At 39.8% G+C, this 25258-nt stretch overlaps 1 protein-coding gene across 1 annotated transcript in view; it reads right to left on the reverse strand.

Moving 5' to 3' along the window:
• The window catches only part of prtfdc1a (phosphoribosyl transferase domain containing 1a), a 39366-nt gene that overhangs the window by 13410 nt on the left and 698 nt on the right, over positions 1 to 25258 (reverse strand). The window contains exons 2-5 of the mRNA XM_036581713.1: positions 23461 to 23567; positions 20307 to 20490; positions 17601 to 17666; positions 1358 to 1375 (exon numbers count right to left, since the gene is read on the reverse strand). Of these exons, the coding sequence (XP_036437606.1) occupies positions 1358 to 1375; positions 17601 to 17666; positions 20307 to 20490; positions 23461 to 23567 (375 nt within the window). The remainder of the gene's footprint in view (positions 1 to 1357; positions 1376 to 17600; positions 17667 to 20306; positions 20491 to 23460; positions 23568 to 25258) is intronic.

A 25258-nucleotide genomic window follows, 5' to 3' on the forward strand; every position in this document is an offset into this window, starting at 1 on the left:
TGGCAATGTAATATCATCTCATGGCTTCTCTTATCACTGTTATGCTGATGACACTCAACTAATGCTTTCTTTCTCACCCTCTGACACCCAGGTTTCCAGTCGGATCTCATCATGTCTGTCTGACGTCTCTTCATGGATGGCAGCTCACCATCTGAAGCTCAATACTAGGAAGACTGAGCTGCTATTCATCCCTGCAACTACAGGTCCTCATCATGCTCTTGCCATCTCATTCGAGAACTCTCTGATTGTCCCGTCTGTAGAGGCAAGAAGTCTTGTTGTGGTTCTGGATGGCCAGTTATCGTTCTCGACTCACATTGCTAACCTAACTCGGTCATGCAGATTTCTGCTGTTCAACATCCGGAGGATCTGACCCTTTCTCACTCGAGAGGCCACCCAGGTGCTAGTGCCGTCTCTTGTCATCTCAAGGCTTGACTACTACAACTCGCTCTTGGCTGGTCTTCCTATGCGGCCATCAGGCCTCTGCAACTCATCCAGAATGCAGCAGCACGGCTCGTCTTCAATCTCCCCAAGTTCAGCCACGTCACCCCACTGCTGCGCTCCCTTCACTGGCTTCCTGTAGCTGCACGCATCAGATTTAAAACCCTTATGCTTGCCTACAAAGCCAAAAATGGACCAGTCCCTCCCTACTTGATGTCAATGGTCAAATCTCGAACTGTACCACGCTTGACCCGCCATCCTTCAAGGCGCGCGGATAGCAAGCATCAAGACTGTTCTCTGTGCTGGCACCCAGGTGGTGGAACGACCTCCCACTGGCTGTCCGTACAGCAGAGTCTCTTGTGGTCTTCAAACACAGCTTGAAGACACATCAGTTTATACAGCACTTAAATGAGCACTGAATTAAGTATTGATTGTAAAGTATTGTACTGCACTTACGTATTGTATTGTATTGTATTGTATTGCACTGCTGTGTTTAACTCTGTTCCTTTTTCTCTAGGTGTCAATGACTTTCTGATTCTAGCAGTATCTGAGCTCAGGACTGACTTTCTCTCTAACCTATTGGTAACTAGCAAAGATATTTTCTCTGGATAGACAAAGCACTTTTTATAAGTCGCTCTGGATAAGAGCGTCTGCTAAATGATGTAAATGTAAATGTAAATGTAAATATTCAGTCACAGTTTTGCCAAAACATCATCAGGAACATTTAGGAACATTTAGAACATTGAACAGTGCAAGAACCCTCAATTTCATTTGATACAAAACTAATTATGATAAGAATTGAATAATCTCATTCTGTCTCTCTCTCTCTCTCTCTCTCTCTCTCTCTCTCTCTCTCTCTCTCTCTCTCTCTCTCCCTCTTTCATTCTGTCTTTCTGCCTGAAGTGTGTTCTTCACTTACCTCAACAATCAAGACGTTCTGGAAGTGGAAGAAAGAGACAAATGGGAAACAGGTTAGCTGTTCAGGAAATCCACAAAATCCCACATAAACATCTACGCCTGTAAATGATTCCAAACTGCTTTAATACAAACTCAATTTACATAATCATTATTTATTGCATATATGCATAATTATTTATTCTTCTGTATGTATAAGTTTACCACTAAGGGTTTAGTCTGGTTTTGTATCATGTGAGGCGGATTCAGAGGTACATATAAGTGGAGTCAATCTGACTAAAAATAAAATTAAAAAAGCCTCGGCCTAAATAACGACTGTACATCTCCTTTGTCTTAAAAACTTTTTCTCCAAGACGTCTCAGACTTTACGTCTACAAGGTGGACCGACAAGGTAGGAGTGTCTAATAGAATGGACAGTGAGTGGACACAGTGTTTAAAACTCCAGCAGCACTGCTGTGTCTGATCCACTCGTACCAGCACAACACACCACCACCACGTCAGTGTTACTGCAGTGCTGAGAATGATCCACCCAACCACCCAAATAGTGCCTGCTCTGTGAGGGTCCATGGGGGTCCTGACCACTGAAGAACAGGGTAAAAGGGGGCTAACAAAGTATGCAGAGAAACAGATGGACTACAGTCTGTAACTGTAGAACTACAAAGTGCACCTATATAGTAAGTGGAGCTGATAAAATGGACAATGAGTGTAGAAACAAGGAGGTGGTCAGAATGTTATACCTGATCAGTGTATAAATATTTATATATATATATATATATATATATATATATATATATACACACACTAACACACTACTCACTGTCCTTATTAGTTATCACCTCCACTTACTGTATAGGAGCACTTTGTAGTTCTACAGTTACAGACTGTAGTCCATCTGTTTCTCTGCATACTTTATTAGCCCCCTTTTACCCTGTTCTTCAGAGATGAGGACCCCCATAGGACCACCACAGAGCAGGTATTATGTGGTGTGTTAGTGTGTGTTGCGCTGGTCTGAGTGGATCAGACACAGCAGTGCTGCTGGAGTTTTTTCACACCTCAGTGTCCCTGCTGAACTGAGAATAATCCATGTCTACTATGGTAGGTACGTATTACAAGTATTATATGATACATTATTGACCTTTTCTTGGGACAAAACCTTGTATCCCTGAAATTTTCAGGAGAAGGAAAAACATTTGATCTTAGTTAAAGTAAAGTTAGAGCATTTTTGTTTCTGCAGTAATTATGAAATTTTAACACAACATAAAGAGCCGCTGGTGTTTTCAAATGAATAAGTTTTGTTCTGACAGTGATTTGATACTCCATTATTGCCCATGTAGCACTATGTGCATGTATATTATCATGTATTATATGACAGTAGGTCATGGGTCAGGCTGGTAAAAGAGCGCCGCAGGCACGGCAGTGCTCCAATACCTCTGCCTGAACTGAGTTGCATAACAAACTGAGAGTGAGAGGGTGAGAAAATCACAAGCAGAAACACCTCCCAGCACAAACAACCTGCTCCACCACATGCCCGAAAAAAAAAAAAAGACAGACACTCAGTGTGCCATCTGAGAGATTTCTGCATGAGCTCATCTTCTGCCACAGCGTCTTAAGAATGCCACACATACTGATGAGTCCAGATGGGGGCTGAGCTCTTAAACCCTGGGCAGGAGTTTCTGAAACGCTGCCATACCAGGACTAACTCTGAGTTACAGTGATGGTTCAGCGAAAAAATAATTGCATAACTGCTTTGTGTAAACAGACTTGCTTATGTGGTTTCTGTCTCTATCGGTCAAAAACACACAGTGAGAATGTGGAACAGCCCATATTTTAGGTGTTTTCACAGCTTTCTGCTAAAGCTTTTATGACATTGTATCTTTATCTGGCTCGTTTGTTTTCACACTGTGACAAATGCTCCAGATTACATACGTGGTCATCATTTTTATAGGGATACAAGCTCTCTGGTACTTTCCACCTGTTATATTCGCCATCAGGAAAATAGAAAAATAGAAGGTAGAGACGCTTAAAGTGTATGTGTATCACAGTCAGAGCAATAATAATCTGCTCTGTTATTAGATTAGATTAGATTAGATTACAGAGTACAAGTACAGAGCCAATGCAGGTAGCATCTAACCAGAAGTGCAATATACAGTATTATTTACATATAAAGTGCAGGATAGTAACCATGGTAAGCGATACTGTACAATATGCAAGTATAAATGTATATATTTATTTATTTATTTATTTATTTATTTTGCCCGCCACCACCCCCACTCTTCGGGGGACCATTTTTTTCTTTATTACTGTTATTACAAATTTCTTTTAGTACATGCTGTCATCGTGTAGAGGGAGGACAACAAACTGCACAGCAACATACAAGCAAACAAAAAAAAGGGGGAATAAAGGAGAAAAAAAAAGGATAGAAATTGGAAGAAAAAAACAAACATATAGAACATGTAAAACAGAGGGGAAAAAAACAAAAAACAAAAAAAACAGTAATTATAATATTTGTATCCTCAGACAATGAATTGAGCTATAGCTATTTATAATACCTGCCATATATATTTATTTGTGTGTGTGTGTGTGTGTGTGCGTGTGTGTGTTTGTGTGTGTGTATGTGTGTGTGTGTGTGTGTTTGTGTGTGTGTGTGCGTTAATACATGACCAGGAACATTCGGGTAGAGGCACCACAGGTAGGTATAAAAGCCGATGGAAGTTAAGGTGGTTGTAGATGCTATTAAGTGTTGACCATGTTTTTCCGTATTCCTGAGATTTGTTTTTGATAGATGCTGAGATTTTTCTCCATAGCTTTGTGTTCTATTAGAATGTTTTTCCTTTGATGGATGGTAATCTTTTTCCTTGTTTTCCAGTTTGTCAGAATAGTCTTTTTAGCGATGGTTAGCGCCACCAAAAGTGTTCTGTTTTCTTCCTTGTTTAGATGGACTGATGATGTGTCACCTAACAGACAGAGTGATGGGGATGGGGAGATGGGTTGTTTGACTGGTGTGCAATACCACAAGGCATGTATATAATTGTCAGGAGTGTTTAGTGAACAGTGTATACAGATTTCAGAGTCTATTAATCCTATTTTATAGAGCCTTTGTCCAGTGTAGTGTACTCTGTGAATTACCTTATATTGTATGAGGTGAAGGTTAGTATTGTTAGTCATGCTAAATGTGTTTCCCAGAATGTTGCAAGTATAAATATAATGTACATATATAGGCAAATGTAGGTGAGAGGAGCATATCGCTGCTGTTGGAACAAAACCTTATATCTCCATTTTTGTCGTTTTTCAGTTTTTGACATAATTTGAAAATGCCTGTTGCCCTTTACATTGTTTGTAAATTTCATGATGAATGGACCAAAAGAAACGAACCAAAATGACTTGGGAAAAATTCTGGTTCCATTGACTTACATTAAAGGTAAAGTAGGGTTTTTCCTTCTCCTGTAAAGTTACCATTTTGGAGATACAAGGTTTTGATCTGACAGCAGCGATATGTAAAATGTTAAGTATGCAGCGTAAAAACATGTACAGTAACTGACTGTCCAAATATCAATAGTGCAATAAATACTTAAGCAATAGAACACAGAGGGAGTGTGTTATCGCAAAATAACATCATGGCTGTGATTTGGTCGCCGTACATCATCACAGCCGTGATGTCATTGGCGATAACACACTCCTCGAATGTTCTATTGCTTTTATACAACAGTTAAATAAATAAAGTAATAAATTAATAAACTGGGCCGTGAACGCGGCGTTTAATATGTTTTAATGTTCGCAGTTCCTTCACCAAATTATAGTTCCTTAACGAGCAGCTTGTTGCTACGTCAGAGTAAAGAGCTCCGCCCACTCACTGCACAGCCGGCAGTTTGTTCTCCAGCTCCACACAGACCAACCGACAGTTTGGGAATTTAGTGTCGTCTCATCTTCAGAGTCTGACCAAATCGGCTGTCGGTCAAATGTGATCTTAAAATGATCCATTTTCAGTTTGTGGCAAAGTAAGAAGTAAAAACGTTCAAATGGCTTGAGCGTCTCCTACAGCTGTCAAAGTTGTTGCTTAGCAACGGTGTCTCAGCGGAGTGATACAGTGTTTGTGAAAAAAACGTGATGTCATTGCGAAATAACAGCACGGTTAGAACGCTTCTCAACCAATCAGCTTGCATGGCCGGAACTAACTGTCGTATAAATAGACATAAAGTACAGTAACAGTGCAGTGAGTCAATTTGAATTTAACCAGTCATGTTGCTGATGCTCAGATCAAATGCATGTCCTCGCTATTATTTTATTGTTTATATACTGAGATCCGATACTCAGTTCCATACTAATCTATATATGAAAATATCTGTATAATCATAAACTCTTTCTTCTGTATTTCACACACCCCCACATGGAATTCTGTCTCTGTACAGCAATGATAATTATCATGTGACACTATTGGTAATTTTTGCTTCTCATTAAGTCCTTTACTTTTTTTCATTGTTATTTTTATTATTATTATATTTTTAATGTAATATTATCTATCTTTTTTCCTTCTCTTACCATTATTTGTCTGTGTTTGTTTATTCTTACATGTCCTCCCTTATGAATACATTACAAATACAGTAAAGCAGCTGTACACCTCTGGTTCTGGAGGGCCAGTGTCCAGCACAGTTTGATAGTTTCCCAACTCAAACACACCCACTAAACCTGGCAAATAATAGATTAGTTGAATCAGGTGTGTTGAGCAGGTAAATCACCAAATTGTGCTGGACGTCGGCCTTACAGGACCTGAGTTGTGCACCCCTGCAGTAAAGGTTGGTACGGTGTAGTGGGTAACACCTTTACGCTGTAGACTGGGGTTCAATCCCCAACTGGGTAAACACCCTGCACTATACCAATAAGAGTCCTTGGGCAAGACTCCTAACACTACCTTCACCTACCTGTGTAAAATCATCTAAGTGTAAGTCCTATCCTGGATAGGAGTGTCTGCCAAATGCTATAAATGTAAATGTTTTAATAGACCTCAGACGAGGTGGGGGTGGTGGCAGGCAAGAAAACGGTTTATCAGCCATTATTAGCAGCATCCTGCTAGCACAATATGAGTCAGATGTTAAAACAGGCAAAGTGGAAAGCAAGCTTTTATGTTGTTTTCTCTTGTTTGGTGTGGACCATCATATAAAAAAAGCTCCCACTGGTGCTGAACTGAACCAGGGTTAATGTGGAAGCCAACCGAGACCTGTGATTTTAATTTGGTGCAGACTACAGTACAGGTGGAGTGTTCACACTTGTGAAAATAAACCGAATTAAACACTGAAGTTAGACAGGTCCCCACCAAACAAGGTAGCACCCTTAAGGCTCATTTATGCTCAACGTACGGATATGGATGGACCCTTCTGAGGGTACTCTGTGTTCATTTTATCCATATTTATGCATGTTTTCTGAAAGCTTATGAATATGGACGAAACAGAGTTTTACCACCGGAAATCACTGAGGCAGTGAGTGTAGCCAACAGTTGAAGCGAGACATGATCAATTTCTCTCATTGGTAATATAAGCGAAAAGAATTCTTCGTCCTCATGTCGTGAGGTATTTAATGGCCTCACAGACCACTACAGTCTACAACGCTGCCTCTTTCGTCTCTTTTGTAGTAGGTTTATTATTACAACCATAGATATACACACCTAGATGCCGTGTTGGGTCCAGCCAGGCACGTCAACATCGCTGCTGGACTGCATTCAGTACCATTACGGAGCGGCAGTTTAAGAAATATACTGTCCAAAATTATACTATTTCAAGAATATTGCACTCAGAAAGTGGGATAGGATTGTATAACAGAGGGAACGCTTTATGTGCTATGTGAATGTGGATGTTTATGTTCATGTGATTTGTATTGTTTGTGTGATGTTTATGTGTAGATATATGGACGTGGGGTTGGTGATGCACAGAGAACCTGTTGATGTGATTGTTTTTCCTCTGGTTTATATTAAGCTTATTTCATTTAATAGTCCTTACACTCCTTAATCCGTGTAGACATTTATAATAGATTAGCACCTTATTATACAAACCTGAAGTTAGGTTCTTATTTGACAGCTTCTTGTTTGAATTTTCCCATTCCACCTTAAATGGTGCATCAGCCACCACCTTGTTTGAATATTCAAGTTCCACCTTAGATGGTCCAGCTTCAGGCACCAGAAAGTGACTGCTGCACCATTTAAGGTGGAACGGGAAAACTCGAACAAGAAGCTGGCTGGTGTTTTACCAGAGCTCGAGCTAAACTCACGTCGGGGGCAGACTGAATACTTTCCTGCTGATCTGGATGGCTAATTATCACGATCGGTTATTAAAGATATTAAAGCTACTGAGAGCAGTCTGTGCAGCCTAGATTCATCTGTGTCTGTGGATTATAACAAAACACATTTGGTGAAACTCGATTCAGTAATAAGGAAGTTGTGGCTGATTTAATCCTGAGACTCATTGTCTCTGAATACAAGTGAATTTGTTCACAAGTGGATCTTGACTTTCCCAACATGGTGGACACACAGACGCATTGCCTCACATGGAGAACAGACAATGCGGCAGCTAGATATGTATATCTATGATTATGACCTTCTCCAGCGTCACCATGTTTGTTGTTGTCAGAAACCTTTGACTCTGGACTGCCCTCTAGTGGTATCTAGCGGTATCTAGAGGGCAGTGCAGAATCAAAAGTTTCTGACAACAACAAACATGGCATGCTTAACATCCATGGCAACAAAAAGGACACGTGGAAGTATGTGGGCAGTGACGGTTACATCATTTGAAATGGGCTTATTAATTTTTGTCCGTTAAGACAGTGTAAATGACCCCTGACAGCACTTTCACACCTACTTGTTTAGTGCAGACCTATCGAAACTTTTCTTTGATTCGGTTTGTTTCGACAGGTGTGAACTCTCCACCTGCACTCAGGTCTGCACCAACCAACAGAACCTGGATCTGACAAAAAATCTGCTCCCCTCAGCGGATGAATCTGATGATTGTGAGCCCGTTAAAAGAGAATTCAAAGAGAGCTCAGTCAAAACTTGGTGAAGGACGACGTGTCGTCTGAGGATGTGAGTGAATTATCTACTATTGTCATCGTATCTTCATCAGCATAATGTTGATTTTGCATTTGAGGCCTAAACATGAGCCGAACCTCCTTTTTGAGTCTGTGTGTGTGATACTGATGCGTAAAGATGGGCAACGAGGCCAAATTTGAACTGATGCCTCAACATTTAAAGGATTATTTCAGGCTTTACAGGGTAAGTAGTGCAGCTTTAATAGTACGATCTTATGTGTCACAGCATTTATGTTCTTCTACTAATAGACTAATTGAAAAATGATGTCACAGACTCTGTACTGGCCATCAGCACAACTGAGGTACACAAGACACACACATAAACAGCTGTACGATCTATTTATGAAGATTTGATCATCCCGTCCAGCACGCAGTCGTTTGCAGTGATTAAATATAATGATTCTCAGCGCTGCCAACGATGACATTCTGGGTGAAATAAACAGAAGAAAGCTCTCTCAGAACAGTCGGTCCGCATGAGCCGCACAAACTATGTCCCACAACCATTAGCCAGCTGGCTCGCTAACAACACCACTCCCAAACACACTGGCACCAATAACAGCCGTCCAGCAAGAAAAGAGATCATCCTGCAACCGTTAATGAGCAGCACCTTATTCTATAGACTGATGAAGACGAGTTACATCTAACGCTTCTCACTTTCTTTGATGAGAAATTACATTTACACTATTCTGCCTTTATTCTAACTGTAGTCAGCCAATTGATTCGTGGGCACACAGTGTCCCAGGATCCAAGCATATTTATGTGGGAGCATTTCTTATAAAGTTTAAACTACTTCTTTCACCCAGTCAGCTCATTCGTCAACAAAGAACAGGGCCCGGATTCACAAACAGTGACTTAAGAAAGAAGATTATCTTAAGATGATCTTAAATTTGCCTTTTTCTTACCTACATGGTAAGAATATTTGGTATTCTCACCCTCACAACAGTCTCACACTTATCTTAGACTGTATGAGTTGACAGGCTAAACCTCTTAAACAGTAACTTCTAATGAGTGTCACAAAAAATTATGTCATTAAAATAAAAAAACAAAAAAATCTGTAAGTAATAATCTGTAAAAAATGTAACATGATATTGATGGTTTACATGACAACCCAACCTATATGACAGCAAAACCTATAGCCTACATGTGAAAACAGTTATAATTTTTGTAAGAAAATAAGTCTTTCTTAAGAAAATATTTGAAAACTTCCTAATTTTTTTTACAAGAATCATGTTTAAGAACATTCTTATGAACTTCCAAGCATTTGTCTTAATACGTTTTTTTCTTGCACCAGGTTTTTAGACAACAGGTGTTGTGCCAGATCCCGAATGCCCTGCAGAATCTGGCTCCCGTATGTGTGCTCGCGTGTCACGTAGACATATGGATGCGAAATTTCACCTGCTATTTCTGTTTTTTGGACAGCATTGTTAATCTTAAGTTTTCAAACAGAAAATCTATGTTTATAAACAGAAACAACTGAAATCATAAATGTAATTTGTAGCAGACGTATGCCTGCGTGACATGCCTGCATGCAAATGGGAGTCGGATTCTGTGGGGGAATCAAAATTGAGCAGGACACCTGTTTTCTACAGTGGGTGCTGTGCTAGTTTTGTTCATCTTTATAGTTCACAGCAAGTCATACTGTATGGAAGCCCTAAAGGGACATGGATTCACATGCTTACTCTGTTGTTTCTTGATGTTATTTTCTTTTATTGTCTTGACATTTTGAGTTGTTTGCATCATTATCACAACACAACAAATGTTGTTTTCTCAAGATCCCAGGATATTTATGCCATTATCACGACATAACGAAGGTTATCTTGATAAAACGATGTCTGCTGTGTCATTAATCTAACTCTTGGAGCTGTTAAACAATAGGAGAGACTGCTTAGCTTAGCTATATCCACCTAGATACCACAGAGAAAAGCAATTCCTGACTGGCCGGAATTAAACAACTACCGTTGTAATATTTGCAGAGTTTAATAACAAACATGACACGGACTAAAAATGACATATTCTTTAGTTCCCAGAAATCATTAGGCCTTCTCTGAAGGCCTAGGAGGCCCTGAAGGTTCCCCTCTGCAATTTAGTACGTATGCTAAAAATATTCTTCTAAAAATGTCAAAAGTAACTGTATTCTGAATACTGACTTTACAAGACGTAACCTGGTCTGAACTGGTTCCTTTCCATCCCAACCCTGTCTGTTAGCGGCATTAGCCCCGTAGCTCCGGCGCTAAAATAATGAAGCACAGCATGAGTGCCAAACATGTCCTGGGTGAATCGCCAACATCTGGAGTGAGTGGAAAATAGTGTAAATGTGAATAAGGAGCTGAACCTTCAGGCGTACCACAGCAACCACGTAGCAACACCTTCATGACCACCTAGGCAACGCTATAGTAACAATCTAAAAATTACATAAACTCAGGAACTTTAGTGAAATACACACCGATCAGGCATAACATTCTGACCACCTCCTTGTTTCTACACTCATTGTCCATTTTATCAGCTCCACTTACTATATAGGTGCACTTTGTAGTTCTACAGTTACAGACTGTAGTCCATCTGTTTCTCTGCGTACTTTTTTAGCCCCCTTTTACCCTGTTCTTCAGTGGTCAGGACCCCCATGGACCCTCACAGAGCAGGTACTATTTGGGTGGTGGATCATTCTCAGCACTGCAGTGACACTGATGTGGTGGTGGTGTGTTAGTGTGTGTTGTGCTGGTACGAGTGGATCAGTAAGTGGAGCTGATAAAATGGACAATGAGTGTAGAAACATGGAGGTGGTCATAATGTTATGCCTGATCGGTGTTTGTTTGTAGTCTGTGTGTTTGGGTACTGAAGACCCAACCCGACACATGAATGGAAATACGGATGCAAAACCCCCCTCAGCTTGTTTGAATATGCAAGACTAGCGTGAAGCCTGAGGGACGAGAGAATGGGGTCTGACAAACAGAGCTGAGTCAGAGTGGAGGGATCGGTCGTGCTGACTTTAGCCGCTTTAGTGCTGGAATACAGGATCACTCCTGACCTCCTCTCACTCACTGTTAATAACACTCAGACAGGTTAGGTAAGAGGGGTTTTGCTAATTCAGATATATTCTGTCTGGGATGATGTACAAACGCTGAGTTATTTCTGTTATTTCTCTGTGTGTGTGTGTGTGTGTGTGTGTGTGTGTGTGTGTGGGTGTGTGTGGGTGTGTCTGCACTTTTTTCAAATGTCAGAGGGAATAATTTGATGTAAAAAGTCATTAGGAATGACACAGGCTGTCCTGAACCCAGACAGAGCTGATGTTTATCCGCTCTGAATCAGATCCTCTAACTGTGACAGCTACACCTTTAGGGGGCGCCATTTCACCAGCAGCTAAAATTAGCTGAAACTGCAGTCTCAAAGAAAAAAAAAAACTTCTAAAAAATATTGCCAAAGATTATGTTATGATCTATTTAAACTTGAGGTATTAATAGAGATCGTAATAAGCTAAATATACATAAAATCATCATTTATAGGGTACTTTCTATTGGGAGGCATCCCAAACCCTAACCCCAGTAACGTTGGAGGCGGGATGCATGTACGAGTTGCTTTGATTCAAATTATTTTAACAGAGTCCGGAAACTGAGTAGCAGAGATTTGAAGAACAGACAAGTCCATAATGAAACAAAACAACAAGATAAAAGAAAACAAACAACAGAGTAACATCCACAATGCAAGACAAGGAGACTGAACAAACACAGGGGAAACAAGGAACACCAACCAAAACTATCCAGCCAACTGTGCCCTGTGGGCAGCGTCCTGTGGGCAGCGTCCTGTGACCACTGATAAAGGACTAGAGGATGACCAACACAAACTGTGCAGCAGCAGATGAGCTATCGCCTCTGACTTTACATCTACAAGGTGGACTGACAAGGTAGGAGTGTCTAATAGAGTGGACAGTGAGTGGACACAGTGTTTAAAACTCCAGCAGCACTGCTGTGTCTGATCCACTCAGACCAGCACAACACATACTAACACACCACCACCACGTCAGTGTTACTGCAGTGCTGAGAATGATCCACCACCCAAATAGTACCTGCTCTGTGAGGGTCCATGGGGGTCCTGACCACTGAAGGACAGGGTAAAAAGGGGCTAACAAAGTATCAGAGAAACAGATGGACTACAGTCTGTAACTGTAGAACTACAAAGTGCACCTATATAGTAAGTGGAGCTGATAAAATGGACAATGAGTGTAGAAACAAGGAGCTGGTCATAATGTTATGCCTGATCGGTGTATGTGCAAACTCTTTACGTATATTCATTCATCTTAATGTGAAGAGCAGGTTTTGTCTAAATAATGTCCAAGATGTTGTAAAAAGAGCACAGATTGAACCACTTTTGGCCCAAAGGTTAGAGTGCTGATGAGTGCTGACAACACAACAAGGAAATCAAAAGGGCAGAGTTTGGTTTTGTCCCCATGAAGGCGTATCGACAGTTTTTGCAAGGAAAAAAAAACCAAAAAAACATTTTTATACGTTTTCAGTTTAATACGTAGAAAACTGACAAAGATCATATGCTGAGTTATTAAAATGATTTAGAAAGTCCCCAAACTTTTGACACACACACAAACCCCCTAAATTCCCGCCCACTGTGAGGAGATGAGTCAGGGTCAGTGGGGTGAAGAAAAACCGCACAAACAGAACGGCTCTTATGAGGCCGATACAATGACCGGGTCTGTGGAGGAAAACCTCAGACATATGACCAGAACAGAACACTGTACCCTGCAGAGCTGCTTCACTCAGAGCTGACCTACAGGAGAAACACCACGATCCTGACTTCGTCAAAGGGCATCTAACAAAAACTCCAGGTTCATTTTTTAACTGCGAGAGCTTTTTTATACATATATAGCACATTACACATTACACACACACACACACACACACACACATACACACACACACACCCACATATATATATAAATATATAAATATATAAATATATATATATATATATGTATATAGACACACACACACATACACACACTCACACACACACACACACACACACACATGCACACGCACACTCACACACACACACGCACACACACATGCACACGCACACTCACACACACACACTCACACACATACACTCACACACACACATACACACACACACACACTCACACATACACACACACACACACACACACACACACACATACACACACACACAAACCCACACATATATATAAATATATAAATATATAAATATATATATATATATGTATATAGACATACACACACACATCAGCACCGCTCCAACTCGTTTCTCCCATAGACTCACGTTCATTTTCAACACCACAAAAACTCTATTACATTGTTGCAACCACCTCGGATACCATGGCAACCACCTAACAACACCTTAGCAACCACCTTGGATGCCATAGGAACCACCTAGCAACATAGCAGGAAGCGGGAACCATTTAAGCTGCACAACCATTCTGCGTTTCCTTCAGGAAATGCATGCTTCTAGTTATTATTATTATTATTATTATTATTATTATTAATATACACTATAAACATAGCGGTTTTAACTTTAAAAGCTTAGTTACTATTAGAACTTCAGTTGTGAGTCCTGAACTTCTAATCGTAAGTTAGAATCTTTGTTCTTACGTTCTGCTGTCTTTCTCTGTGAAGTTCAGTTAAGTCAAAATTCAGTTGAAATACAAAATGGCAAATGGATCTGAAATGTTCAAGTTAAAGAGGTTGGTTTTAATCAACAAAGTAGAGATGTCATAATATTTAACACTAATTTTTCACAATTATATACTGTGTTCATCATTGTATTGTGAAATCTCCTCTTTTTTACATATTTTTTGTAATAACATAACAAATAAGATTTCAGAATGGATTCTTGAGATGTTCTGTGCAAATGCAGTCCAAAACATGGTGAATAAATAAGTTTATTTATACTATATTTTTTTTTTGTTCATCTTTTACTTTATTTAAATAATAAAAAAAACAATTATAGGTCTGGTAAAACATTAAAAGTGATTTTTTTGATATGTGAATGTACAGTAATTTGTACAGTGGGCTGCGTTAGTTTTAGTTGTTGTGTAAAAATACAGGAGATCACTGTATTGTAATGACAGCTTATTGCTGTAGGTGTACAGCAGAATAAGAGCTACATCACAGTGATCTTGTGGTGCAGGTGAGTGTGGACTCACAGTACACAGTTTCTACTGTTCTGTTGTTTATTGTTAATATGGTGTATATATACGTGTACAGCATACTGTACATATATAGTACGTACTGTATTAGATGTATGGCATGTATTATGATTTATGCATACATGTAACATATTACATATTACATGTTATATATATTATTACATAAAGCTACTTACAGTCCGTTTGTTTGGCCTTGTCTCCTGACGGCGTCGCTGTGTAATGTAATTAGACTTGTTTGTGTGAGTGTGGTTGCGTATCTGTGTGGGCTGTAAGAACGTCTACAGAACAATGTCAGATTGCCATCACACTCCAATATCACAAAGCAGAGGAAGTTCACAAACAGTTCAGGCCGACTTTTCACAGAACCTGGCGGCACTTCTTGTGAAAGCGGAGTCTCTGGAGCAGACTCATTAGATTCCCTGAATTTACTGGGAGACGATGAAAAGACAAATTAAGCCCAGGACGCACTGCAAATTCCACAGCATCTACAGCTTAAACAACAACAGGTCCCGCATGACTATCAACAAAACCCACAGCAGAGCCGCTCACGCTTACATTTACTAATCTCCATTCAGCCGTCAGCCAGCTTCCCCCTCTGCGTTCAATCCAGTGATTCTTACAGTGTTATGAAATTCTAGAATTCTAAACCTAAAAAGAAAATCTCTACTGAGGAGGATAAAAGCCAGTGTTTAAGTTAATTAAGCTAATTAAGCTGTGTCCTATTAACTCACATTCATCACTTGCGTTGTTTTCTTTTGCTATACGTGACTAGTGGTTTACTTCTACACTTCACTGTCTGTGTTTACAAGCAAAGATTTTTGCCAGTCCGATTGAACACAATCCGATTACAGAGTTAGACTGAAGTGTTTATGCTCACTCTACTCAACAATCTGCTGGAAAATCTCCGTTTACACACTCACTACAAGTAATCAGATCCAAAATGACGTGCATGCGTAGAGAACCGCTTAGTGTGGACGTTACCATGACAACCAGCATCACGTGAGTCCAGTCAGAGTGAGATGAGCAGCAGTGAGCAGCGCTTGTGTTTTTAATCACTTTAAAATGATGTCAGACTCAGGAAAACGTCCTTCACATGTCCTTATTAAAAGAAGGCCGAGAGGAAGACGTCGTGTTCTGAGACACATAAGCTGGACGTCCGTCCCACCGCCGTCTTTTAAAGATCAGAGCATGAACTTCGTCTCCTCTGCAGACCAGTTTCTGCTCCGCCATGTTGAACGGTATAAACTTTCACTATGACGCGACGAACATGATCAGAACGGACTTAAACTTTCTGATAGGGAATGTAATCAGATACAGGCATTTACACGGATATTATTCTTCTATTTAACAGATTATTTACAGGATTACCCACCTCGTTCAACTGGATAGGAACTGTATTCCGAATGGCCTCAATTGGACTAAACTATTCCGATTGAGGTGTTTACATGGATGAATTCTATTCCGAATGAGCTATTAGTCGACTTATTAACAGATTATTAGGCTGCATGGAAACGTGGCTAATGAGAGTACAGATACCACTAGTAAAAATATATCTTGAGTAAAAGCATTTATATTTCTGCATTAGTTAGAGATGCTTAAAGGGGTATTCCACCATTTTTCAGAGTGGTTTGGTGTGAAATGCTCTGTTCTAGAGAAACTTACAGAGTCTAAATTATTCAGTGTCAGTGATAGGAACCAGACGTCCACCTCTAAAAGTTCCCTCACAGGAAGTTATTACATGACATGGGTATGAATACATTGACTGATATCTGAGACACTGTATTATGATAATTCTGTGATAGTTTTGCCTGAAACCGTCTTGTTATTCCATTTATTTTAATCCAGTGGTGGAGAGGTACATGCAGGGCATTGTAAGGCAAAATAGCTCCCAAAGAGAATGTATTTTTTCTGATTTAGCACTATTTCATCATTATCAACGTTCCGTATAAACACTCAGAAGACTCCTGTAGGTTCTCTGGTGGTTTTTGATAGTAAATAAAATGTCTATATTAGTGTTGTAGACATGGTGACCCCTGGTTCCTATCACCACCACTGCAAAGACCTCTGAGTCAGTAAGTTTCTCTACAGTGAACCATTTCACACCAAACCACTCTGAAAGACTGTTTACATTGCAACAACAGAATTATGGAAAATTTGTAAAAATCGGTGGAATTCCCCTTTAAGTGCTTAAAGTACACTACCACTCAACAGTTTGGGGTCACTGAGTTCATTCATTTAAAAACCAATTTCTTTGACGATACATGCATGAAACGATTCCACTGTGAAACTAACTTCTTCTAAGTTTCAAACAGTTTGTAGGAACCTGTAAAAAATGAAGACGTTTTTGATTATAAACAGAGCTGTAAGCAATTTAATGATGATTGAGGAATCTGTACAGCTATGAGAATGAACTTATAAAGAAACTGCCACACACAATGCCTCATATTTGAAAACTGATAACCAAATATTCTTAATTAAAACACCTATTCAAAGTATTTTTGTGACAACTTATTGAATAACACTTCCATGGTTTTTACCATGATCTGACTTTATGTTGTTCCCAACATACTGTAAACTGTGAATAAAGTACTGGTTTAAGTTTTGGTGTTTAGTTTATATCATTTGAATGTCTACTGTATGAGTTATTACTGAATAACAATTATTATCATGACACACGACCCCAAACCTTTGAGCGGTAGTGTGGCATTATGGTTATAATTAGCTTTCTTGCTTCTTCACAGGTGCAACAGGTTGAGCCAATCAGTCAGTTAGAGAGTTGCTATGCTTTGACTGGTTTGCTTCAGTTTGAAAGTGCATCATATTCCTTCAGATATTTTAGAAAATCCAGCATATTTTACTTTCAAAGTCCCAAAAATGAGAATGGAATAAATTACAGGTAGCTGAAAAAGGTGCTGTAGTCAATGTCCACCACAGTATGTGACGCTAATAATGGCCTGTGTGCTGGAGAATGATCTAATGGTCTTACTTTTCCTTTCAGCATGGAGAGGTCCTCAGGCCCAATGATGTGCAGGTCCTCAGTGGAGCGGTCATTCTGTAGAAGGGACAGATGAAAACAGAGAGAAAGACACACAGAAGCTTAAAGGAATTATTAAGAATATAAAAAGCCCAGAACGGTGAGAATGAAGTACATCACTGAATTAAATGTACAAAGAGCAGCTCAAGCGCAGACTTGTCACCACGAATATTCCTTGTTCAAGTGCATTAGCCACTTAATGCACAGCATTGCTGTATGCTTTCAGGGGAAGGTGTTGGAGCACACATTACACTGCAGTGCATGCTGGGGATTGTAGTGCAGTGCACTGTGAAATGTATATTAGCAGGAAATTGAAATCATTTGGCAGGCCAGATAGGACGGTTTCCTTATGTCAAACATTTGTTTGTTTCACACATGGTCTAATATTATTACTACTTATATGTTCTTACATGTATATAATATTTATAGGATCTTATTACATAATACATATAATACATATTGTACAGATATATGCACTATATGGGATATATTATTATTTTTACATATACAAGTTTTATGAAGGCCTTGATAATCAGCTGTTGAGATGAATCAGGCGTGTTTAATGACTCTGACCTAATGGGGCTCATTTACCTCTATATGTACTGAACAAATAAGGCTGCATCTCTGAATGAGCACAAACAACCTCGACATATACACACTAAAAAACATGGGTTCTTTAGTTAAGGCAATGGGTGTATTTAGAGGCATGAGTTCTATATAGAACCACAACATGCTTAAATGGCTCTTTGATTGGTGAAATGGTTCCTCAGATCGATGGACAATGTGCTGAATATGGTTCTCTATAGCACCTTTTTGAAAATGGTTCTGTATAGCACAGTAAAGGGTTCTTCTATTGTAACAAGCTGGACATCATAACAATAGCAGAACCTTTTTTGGTGCTATATAGAACCATATGCAACACATTCTCCATCAATCTAAATAACCATGTCACCATGCAAGGATCCATTTAAGCATGTAGAACCACTTACTTTGCTAAAGAACCCTTGAAGAACCATCAGCGTTTTAGAAACAGATGAATCACTGACTCATCCCTGTTCCCACTGTAGATCGAGCTGTCTGGGTTCTTTAGCTGGTTCTGATCTACTCTGGTGTTTTCAGCTGGACGTAACGCTGAAGATGCCCTTGAGACGTGTGTCCCCTCTAAGAGGCTCACATGCACCAACAGCGCCATCTTCTGGAGAGCGATGGGCGTTCTGGCTCTTTACGGGGAGTTAGCAGTGCTATTTACACACTTAAACAGGGTTCTAAGGTTCTTTAGTAAAGAACATGTTCTATATAGAACCATGAACACTCAAAGAACCCTTTCCATGATTAAAAGGTTCTTTGCATTGTGAAAAGGTTCTTCAGATTGATGGAGAATGTGCTGTAGATGGTTCTTCTTCTTCTTCTTCCTCTTCTTCTTCTTCCTCTTCTTCTTCTTCTTCCTCTTCTTCTTCTTCTTCTTCCTCTTCTTCTTCTTCTTCCTCTTCTTCTTCTTTTTCTTCCTCTTCTTCTTCCTCTTCTTCTTCCTCTCCTTCTTCTTCTTTCTCTTCTTCATCTTCTTCTACTTCCTTTTCTACTTCCTCTTCTTCTTCTTTCTCTTCTTCTTCTTCTTTCTCTACTTCTTCTTCTTTCTCTTCTTCTTCTTCCTCTTCTTCTTCTTCTTTCTCTACTTCTTCTTCTTCCTCTTCCTCTTCTTCTTCCTCTTCTTCTTTCTCTTCTTCTTCTTCCTCTTCCTCTTCTTCTTTCTCTTCTTCCTCTTTCTCTTCTTCTTCTTCTTTCTCCTTTTTCTTTCTCTTCTACTTCCTCTTCTTCCTCCTCCTCCTCCTCCTCTTCTTCTTCTTCTTCTTCTTATTATTATTAATATTGTCATTGCACAAAAATGATCAGTTTAGACTTTGTGTTACGTTATTAAGTAAGTTATTACATTATTGAGCTTCATTATGTTTTTGACCAGTTAAGAGTGAATTATTACTACATTTCTGGTTGTGATTACAGTGATGGGAAATTATTGCAGTACTGGGTTCTGCAGGACACTCCAACAGTGTTCCAAAACACTTCCAATATGGAGGTTTTCCAGTGTAAAGGCTAGGAAACCTCCCTTCTGATGATGTATCCTGAGGGCTGGAGAATCTTTTGTAAAAGTAGTTTGGGGAGGGGGATGTTTTCTCCGGTAGCTGCCTAATGTAGAAGAAAGCCTGACAGCTAATGTTACTGCTAGGAAGCCAAACATCTCGTCTCAACGTATTAGCCTCTAGATCAGTGTTGGTGGTGTAAAAGCTGCTGGTGCTCTCAGAACAATGGACTGACCACCCCAGAGTCCAGACCTCAACATCACTGAATTTGTTTGATTACTTCAGAAAATGATCAACCAACTTCTAAACTGAAGGTGTGGACACTGGAGGTGTGGAAAACCACCCCTGCAGATTCTTTAAGAAACTGAAAGTGAGTCTCCTGAAAAGAATGGAAGCTGAAGCTGCTGGGTGCTGTAGTGAGAGGACATGAATAAAATGATGAAATGTGAAAACAGTATTGTGAATTCTGTCAAACCCATTTAACGCTGGGTTGCAGGACACTGCGTAACACAACAATGACATATTAAAGGCTAGCTTAGGGTGGATCGCCCCTTTACGGAGTTCCATTTCTTCAGGGTCTTACCAGGTAGCTCTTGAGGCGGATGAACTCCACTCTGGTGGTGAGTTTGCGGTTGGTGCTGCGGCTTTGCGCTTTAATGGAGTCGACCAGATCAGCACAGAACTTATAACCTCCTTTCAGCACACACAGAATCATCAGGGTATGATGACCGATTTCCTCCAGGATATCTCTCGCTAAACACTCTATCCTAAAAACGAAACACATTAAAGATAAGATACAATACGATAATTCTTTGTTCGTCCCACAATGAGGAAATTCTTAGTGTTAAAGCAGCAAATGGAGATCAAGGCACTGAAGAAAAGAAAAGAAGTAACAAGAAGAGAAGTAACAAAAAAGTTATTAACCTCGTTAATTACTTAAAGTTTTTACAGTTTGTTACTTTCTAGACAATATACAGCGATCAGGCATAACATTATGACCACCTCCTTGTTTCTACACTCATTGTCCATTTTATCAGCTCCACTTACTATATAGGTGCACTTTGTAGTTCTACAGTTACAGACTGTAGTCCATCTGTTTCTCTGATACTTTGTTAGCCCCCTTTTACCCTGTTCTTCAGTGGTCAGGACCCCCATGGACCCCTTACAGAGCAGGTACTATTGGGGGGGTGGATCATTCTCAGCACTGCAGTAACACTGACGTGGTGGTGGTGTGTTAGTGTGTGTTGTGGTGGTACGAGTGGATCAGACGCAGCAGTGCTGCTGGAGTTTTTAAACACTGTGTCCACTCACTGTCCACTCTATTAGACACTCCTACCTTGTCAGTCCACCTTGTAGATGTAAAGTCAGAGACGATAGCTCATCTGCTGCTGCACAGTTTGTGTTGGTCATCCTCTAGTCCTTCATCAGTGGTCACAGGACGCTGCCCACAGGACACAGTTGGCTGGATATTTTTGGTTGGTGGACTATTCTCAGTCCAGCAGTGACACTCAGGTGTTTAAAAACTCCAGCAGCACTGCTGTGTCTGATCCACTCAGACCAGCGCAACACACACTAATACACCACCACCACGTCAGTGTTACTGCAGTGCTGAGAATGACCCACCACCCAAACAGTACCTGCTCTGTGAGGGTCCATGGGGGTCCTGACCACTGAAGAACAGGGTAAAAGGGGGCTAACAAAGTATCAGAGAAACAGATGGACTACAGTCTGTAACTGTAGAACTACAAAGTGCACCTATATAGTAAGTGGAGCTGATAAAATGAACAATGAGCGTAGAAACAAGGAGGTGGTCATAATGTTATGCCTGATCAGTGTTTATAATACTGAAAGCAAAAAATGAAATAAACATATAAACCCTATCCTTCACAAAAATTAACAATATAAAGGATTATAAATAAATAAAAGCTAAAATATTTACACTGTAAGGATTTTTAAGGATATGTAAGTTTCACACAGAGTTTTGCACATGCGGTACTGACTTGTTACCCATGGGATGGTGAGGAGTTAACAATATAAACATTATAAATAGAAAAGCAAAAAATCTTTACACTATAGAAATATTTTTAAAGTATTGCACATGGAGTATTGATTATATTGCACACAGGAAATGGTGATGAATTCCACAGTTTATTTTCTGTAGGTGTGTGAGGTCTAATGGAGGGTGGAGGAGGGTCCTACTGGGAGCAGTGCTGTTTGTACAGCAGCAGGAAGGAAGCTTAAACACGCTATGAGGGGATGTGTGTCTGTTTAAGCGAATTAAACCATGACATCACATGAAGGCACTTCATGAACAAGTTAAAGTCAAACAGAAAAAAGAAAATATGATAGGAGTTCTAACTTAGGCCCAGTCCCATTTCTTCTTTTTACCCCTACCCCTTGTTTTCCAGGGTCACCCTAACCCCTTGGAACTGAGTTACAAGGGGTAGTGGTTAAAAACTTGCCCTACAAAATGGGACAACCCTCAAATGAAACATTACTTCATTAACAGCTACTAGCGCTGCTCTGCAGGCGACCCAGCGCGTCTTCAGTGATAGCAGAGGAGGGTAAAGTTCAGCTCCTCACTGCTGGGCTTCAGTTACATTTAGTGCATCAAATGCCTTCAAAGAGGGGGATAAGACAATCATTTATCATCGCCCACTCCAATTATTTGGTGATACGAAGCTGAAGTCAGATATTCACCAGCTTCTTGTTCAAATTTTCCCGTTCCACCTTAAATGGTGCAGCAGTTACATTCTGGCGCTTCTGGCGTCAATACTACCGGACTATTTAAGGTGGAACGGGAAAGTTAGCTAGCTACTGAGCATGCTATTAGCGATTTTTGTGTGCTTGTTATGAAGAAAACGACCATAATACTTTGAACGACATTAAACTAAGATAAAACAATGGTTATCGTATTTTTTAACTGAGAAAATTCTCACATTTGTGGGTTTCTTTGGTCGCTCGCGCAGCCACCTTGCCGGTTATTCTTTTTTTTTCATAACACTCCTTTTGGAGTGAGCCTCTGAAAAACCTCCATTTGGAGGGCCATGCAGCCCTAATACTTTGCCCTATCCCTCTACCCCTAGACATGAACGCCCAAAACAGAGGGCTAAGGGCTAAGTGGTAGGGGTGAGGGGTGAAATGGGATTGGGCCTTAATGTATTAGAGTTACCCTAAAATATGGTTACTTTGACCCAGCACTGTTTTTTTCTTGTTTACATTATATATCATTTTGTTTTTCTCAATAAAATCAGTGTGCTCAAAAATGACAGAAGCAGACAATTTATTCAAAACTGCCAAAAGGTTTATTTATTTATTTATTTAGTAAACAAATAACAGCCAATGCCCATACAATTGAAAACATTGGGTCAAAAACAGTTTATCAAAATGTATTTGATGTGTCTTATTTTATTAGTTGTCTGGATGCTCTTTAATGGTTGAGCGTTTAAAGGTAACCTTTACCTACGTTTGTTTTTTCATCCGGACCTTTTGTAAGCAAGAAAATTAGATGTAACTGGACTTTTGCACGTTTTAGCTGAATACATCTAATGAAGAGTGTCTGATGAAAGTGATCTTTATATCAAGGTTCAAGAACAAAACTGAGCTACAGATTGACCAGCCTGTACCAATTTAGGGTTACAGACAGAAAAATAAAACACCCCTGGTTTTTTAACCTGTCTTCCGCAGCTGTGATGTCCGAGGGAGCGAGGGTTGTGTGTGAACAGGCGTGAGTTTACCGGTTCATGATGACTCCGTGTGGGATGAGCACGCTCTCGATGTCGCCGCGGTAATGCTCCGGATAGTTGAACAGCTCTAAGTCATAGCCTGGCCAGTCTTCCTCAATCTACCGGACAAGGAGCAGCAAACGCGGACACAGCGTTCGAACGGGCAGCTTAGCTGATAAACTAACACAATAATACCTAGAACATCTATACACTTTACAAGATGGTGCTTCAAGGGTTCTTGACATCATAACAACAGATAAAAGAACCATTTTTGGTGCCATATAGAACCTTTTTCAAAAAGGTTCCATATAGAACCACATACAGCACATTCTCCATCAGTCTGAAGAACCATTTCACCATGCATAGAACCCTTTAATCATGCAAAGCGTTCTTTAAATGTTCATGTTTCTTTACAGAACCATTTTCTTTATGAAGAACCCATGAAGAACCATGTTTTAAGAGTGTGCTGATGAAAAGCTGATTATCAACAGTGTAAGGGTTTGAGTTGGGGTGAGGTTTAAGTTTAGGTTAATGTTAGACATTAGTGTTTAGGGTTTAGGGCTGAGCTTAAGCTTGAAGAGTTGTTCTCCTGATTTCATACGATTTCCACATCACTAAATGGTTGAGATGTAAACAGAGTCATTCAGAGTGGTTTGGTGTGAAATGCTCTGTTCTAGAGACACTTACAGAGTCAGAACTGTTCACAGTGGTGGTGATAGGAACCAGACGTCCACCTCTAAAAGATCTGGGATTTGTTCTTAGGTAAGAACAGAATCTCCACACTCAAGAGCACAAAAGTGAGAACAGTTCTGTGCTTTAAGAACACATCACGAACTTGACGTAGCCTTTTTCTTAGGACCTTCCTCAAGAACACGTTTAAGAACAAGCTTAGGAAGATGTTGGTGAACAAGGCCCAGTGTTTTTGGAATAAGGTTTGGCCTAAGTTTATTTTTTAATAAATTCATGGTGGAGAGGTACATGCAGGCCTGCTAAGGTATCCAGATTAATCACTATGTAATCATCATCAACATTACGTACAAGACTCGTGTAGGTTCACTGGTGGTTTTTGATAGTAAATAAAATGTCTATATTTGTGTTGTAGTCATGGTGACCCCTGGTTCCTATCACCACCACTGTAAAGACATCTGAGTCTAAGTTTCTCTACAGAGAACCATTTCACACCAAACCACTCTGATTGACTCAACCACTGAATTATGTAGAGATTTTCAAATGTTTCTCCCTTTAATGTTGATTGTAAGGCATAGGGTTCCACTCTAAAATGGCTCTTTAAGTGTTCTTTAGTAAAAGCAGTGGTTCTATATAGAACCATGAACACTCACAGAACCAATTGAATGCATAAATGATTCTTTGCGAAGTCAAATGTTTTTTTCTGTGATGGAAAACCAGTTGTATATATTTCATTCATAAGGGTTCCACTATTGTTACAAGTCAAAGAACCCCCTTTTCAGTACTATATAGGTTTAGGGTAAAGGGACAGGTTAAAGGGGGGGTCCACCGATTTTTCAAATTTTTGCATTCATCATTGCTATGTAAACAAAGTCATTCAGAGCGGTTTTGGTGTAAAATAGTTCACTGTAGAGAAACTTACAGACTACAGTGGTGGTGATAGGAACCAGGGGTCACCATGTCTACAACACAAATATAGACATTTTATTTACCATCCAAAACCACCAGTGAACCAACACGAGTCTTCAGAGTTTTATACCTAATGTTAATGAAGGTAAAATAGTGCTAAATCAGAAAAAAAAACTTTTTTGGGGGGGACTATTTTGCCTCACAACAACCTAAA

Source organism: Colossoma macropomum, unplaced genomic scaffold (genome assembly GCF_904425465.1).
Source record: "Colossoma macropomum unplaced genomic scaffold, Colossoma_macropomum, whole genome shotgun sequence".
Classification (NCBI taxonomy): domain Eukaryota; kingdom Metazoa; phylum Chordata; class Actinopteri; order Characiformes; family Serrasalmidae; genus Colossoma; species Colossoma macropomum.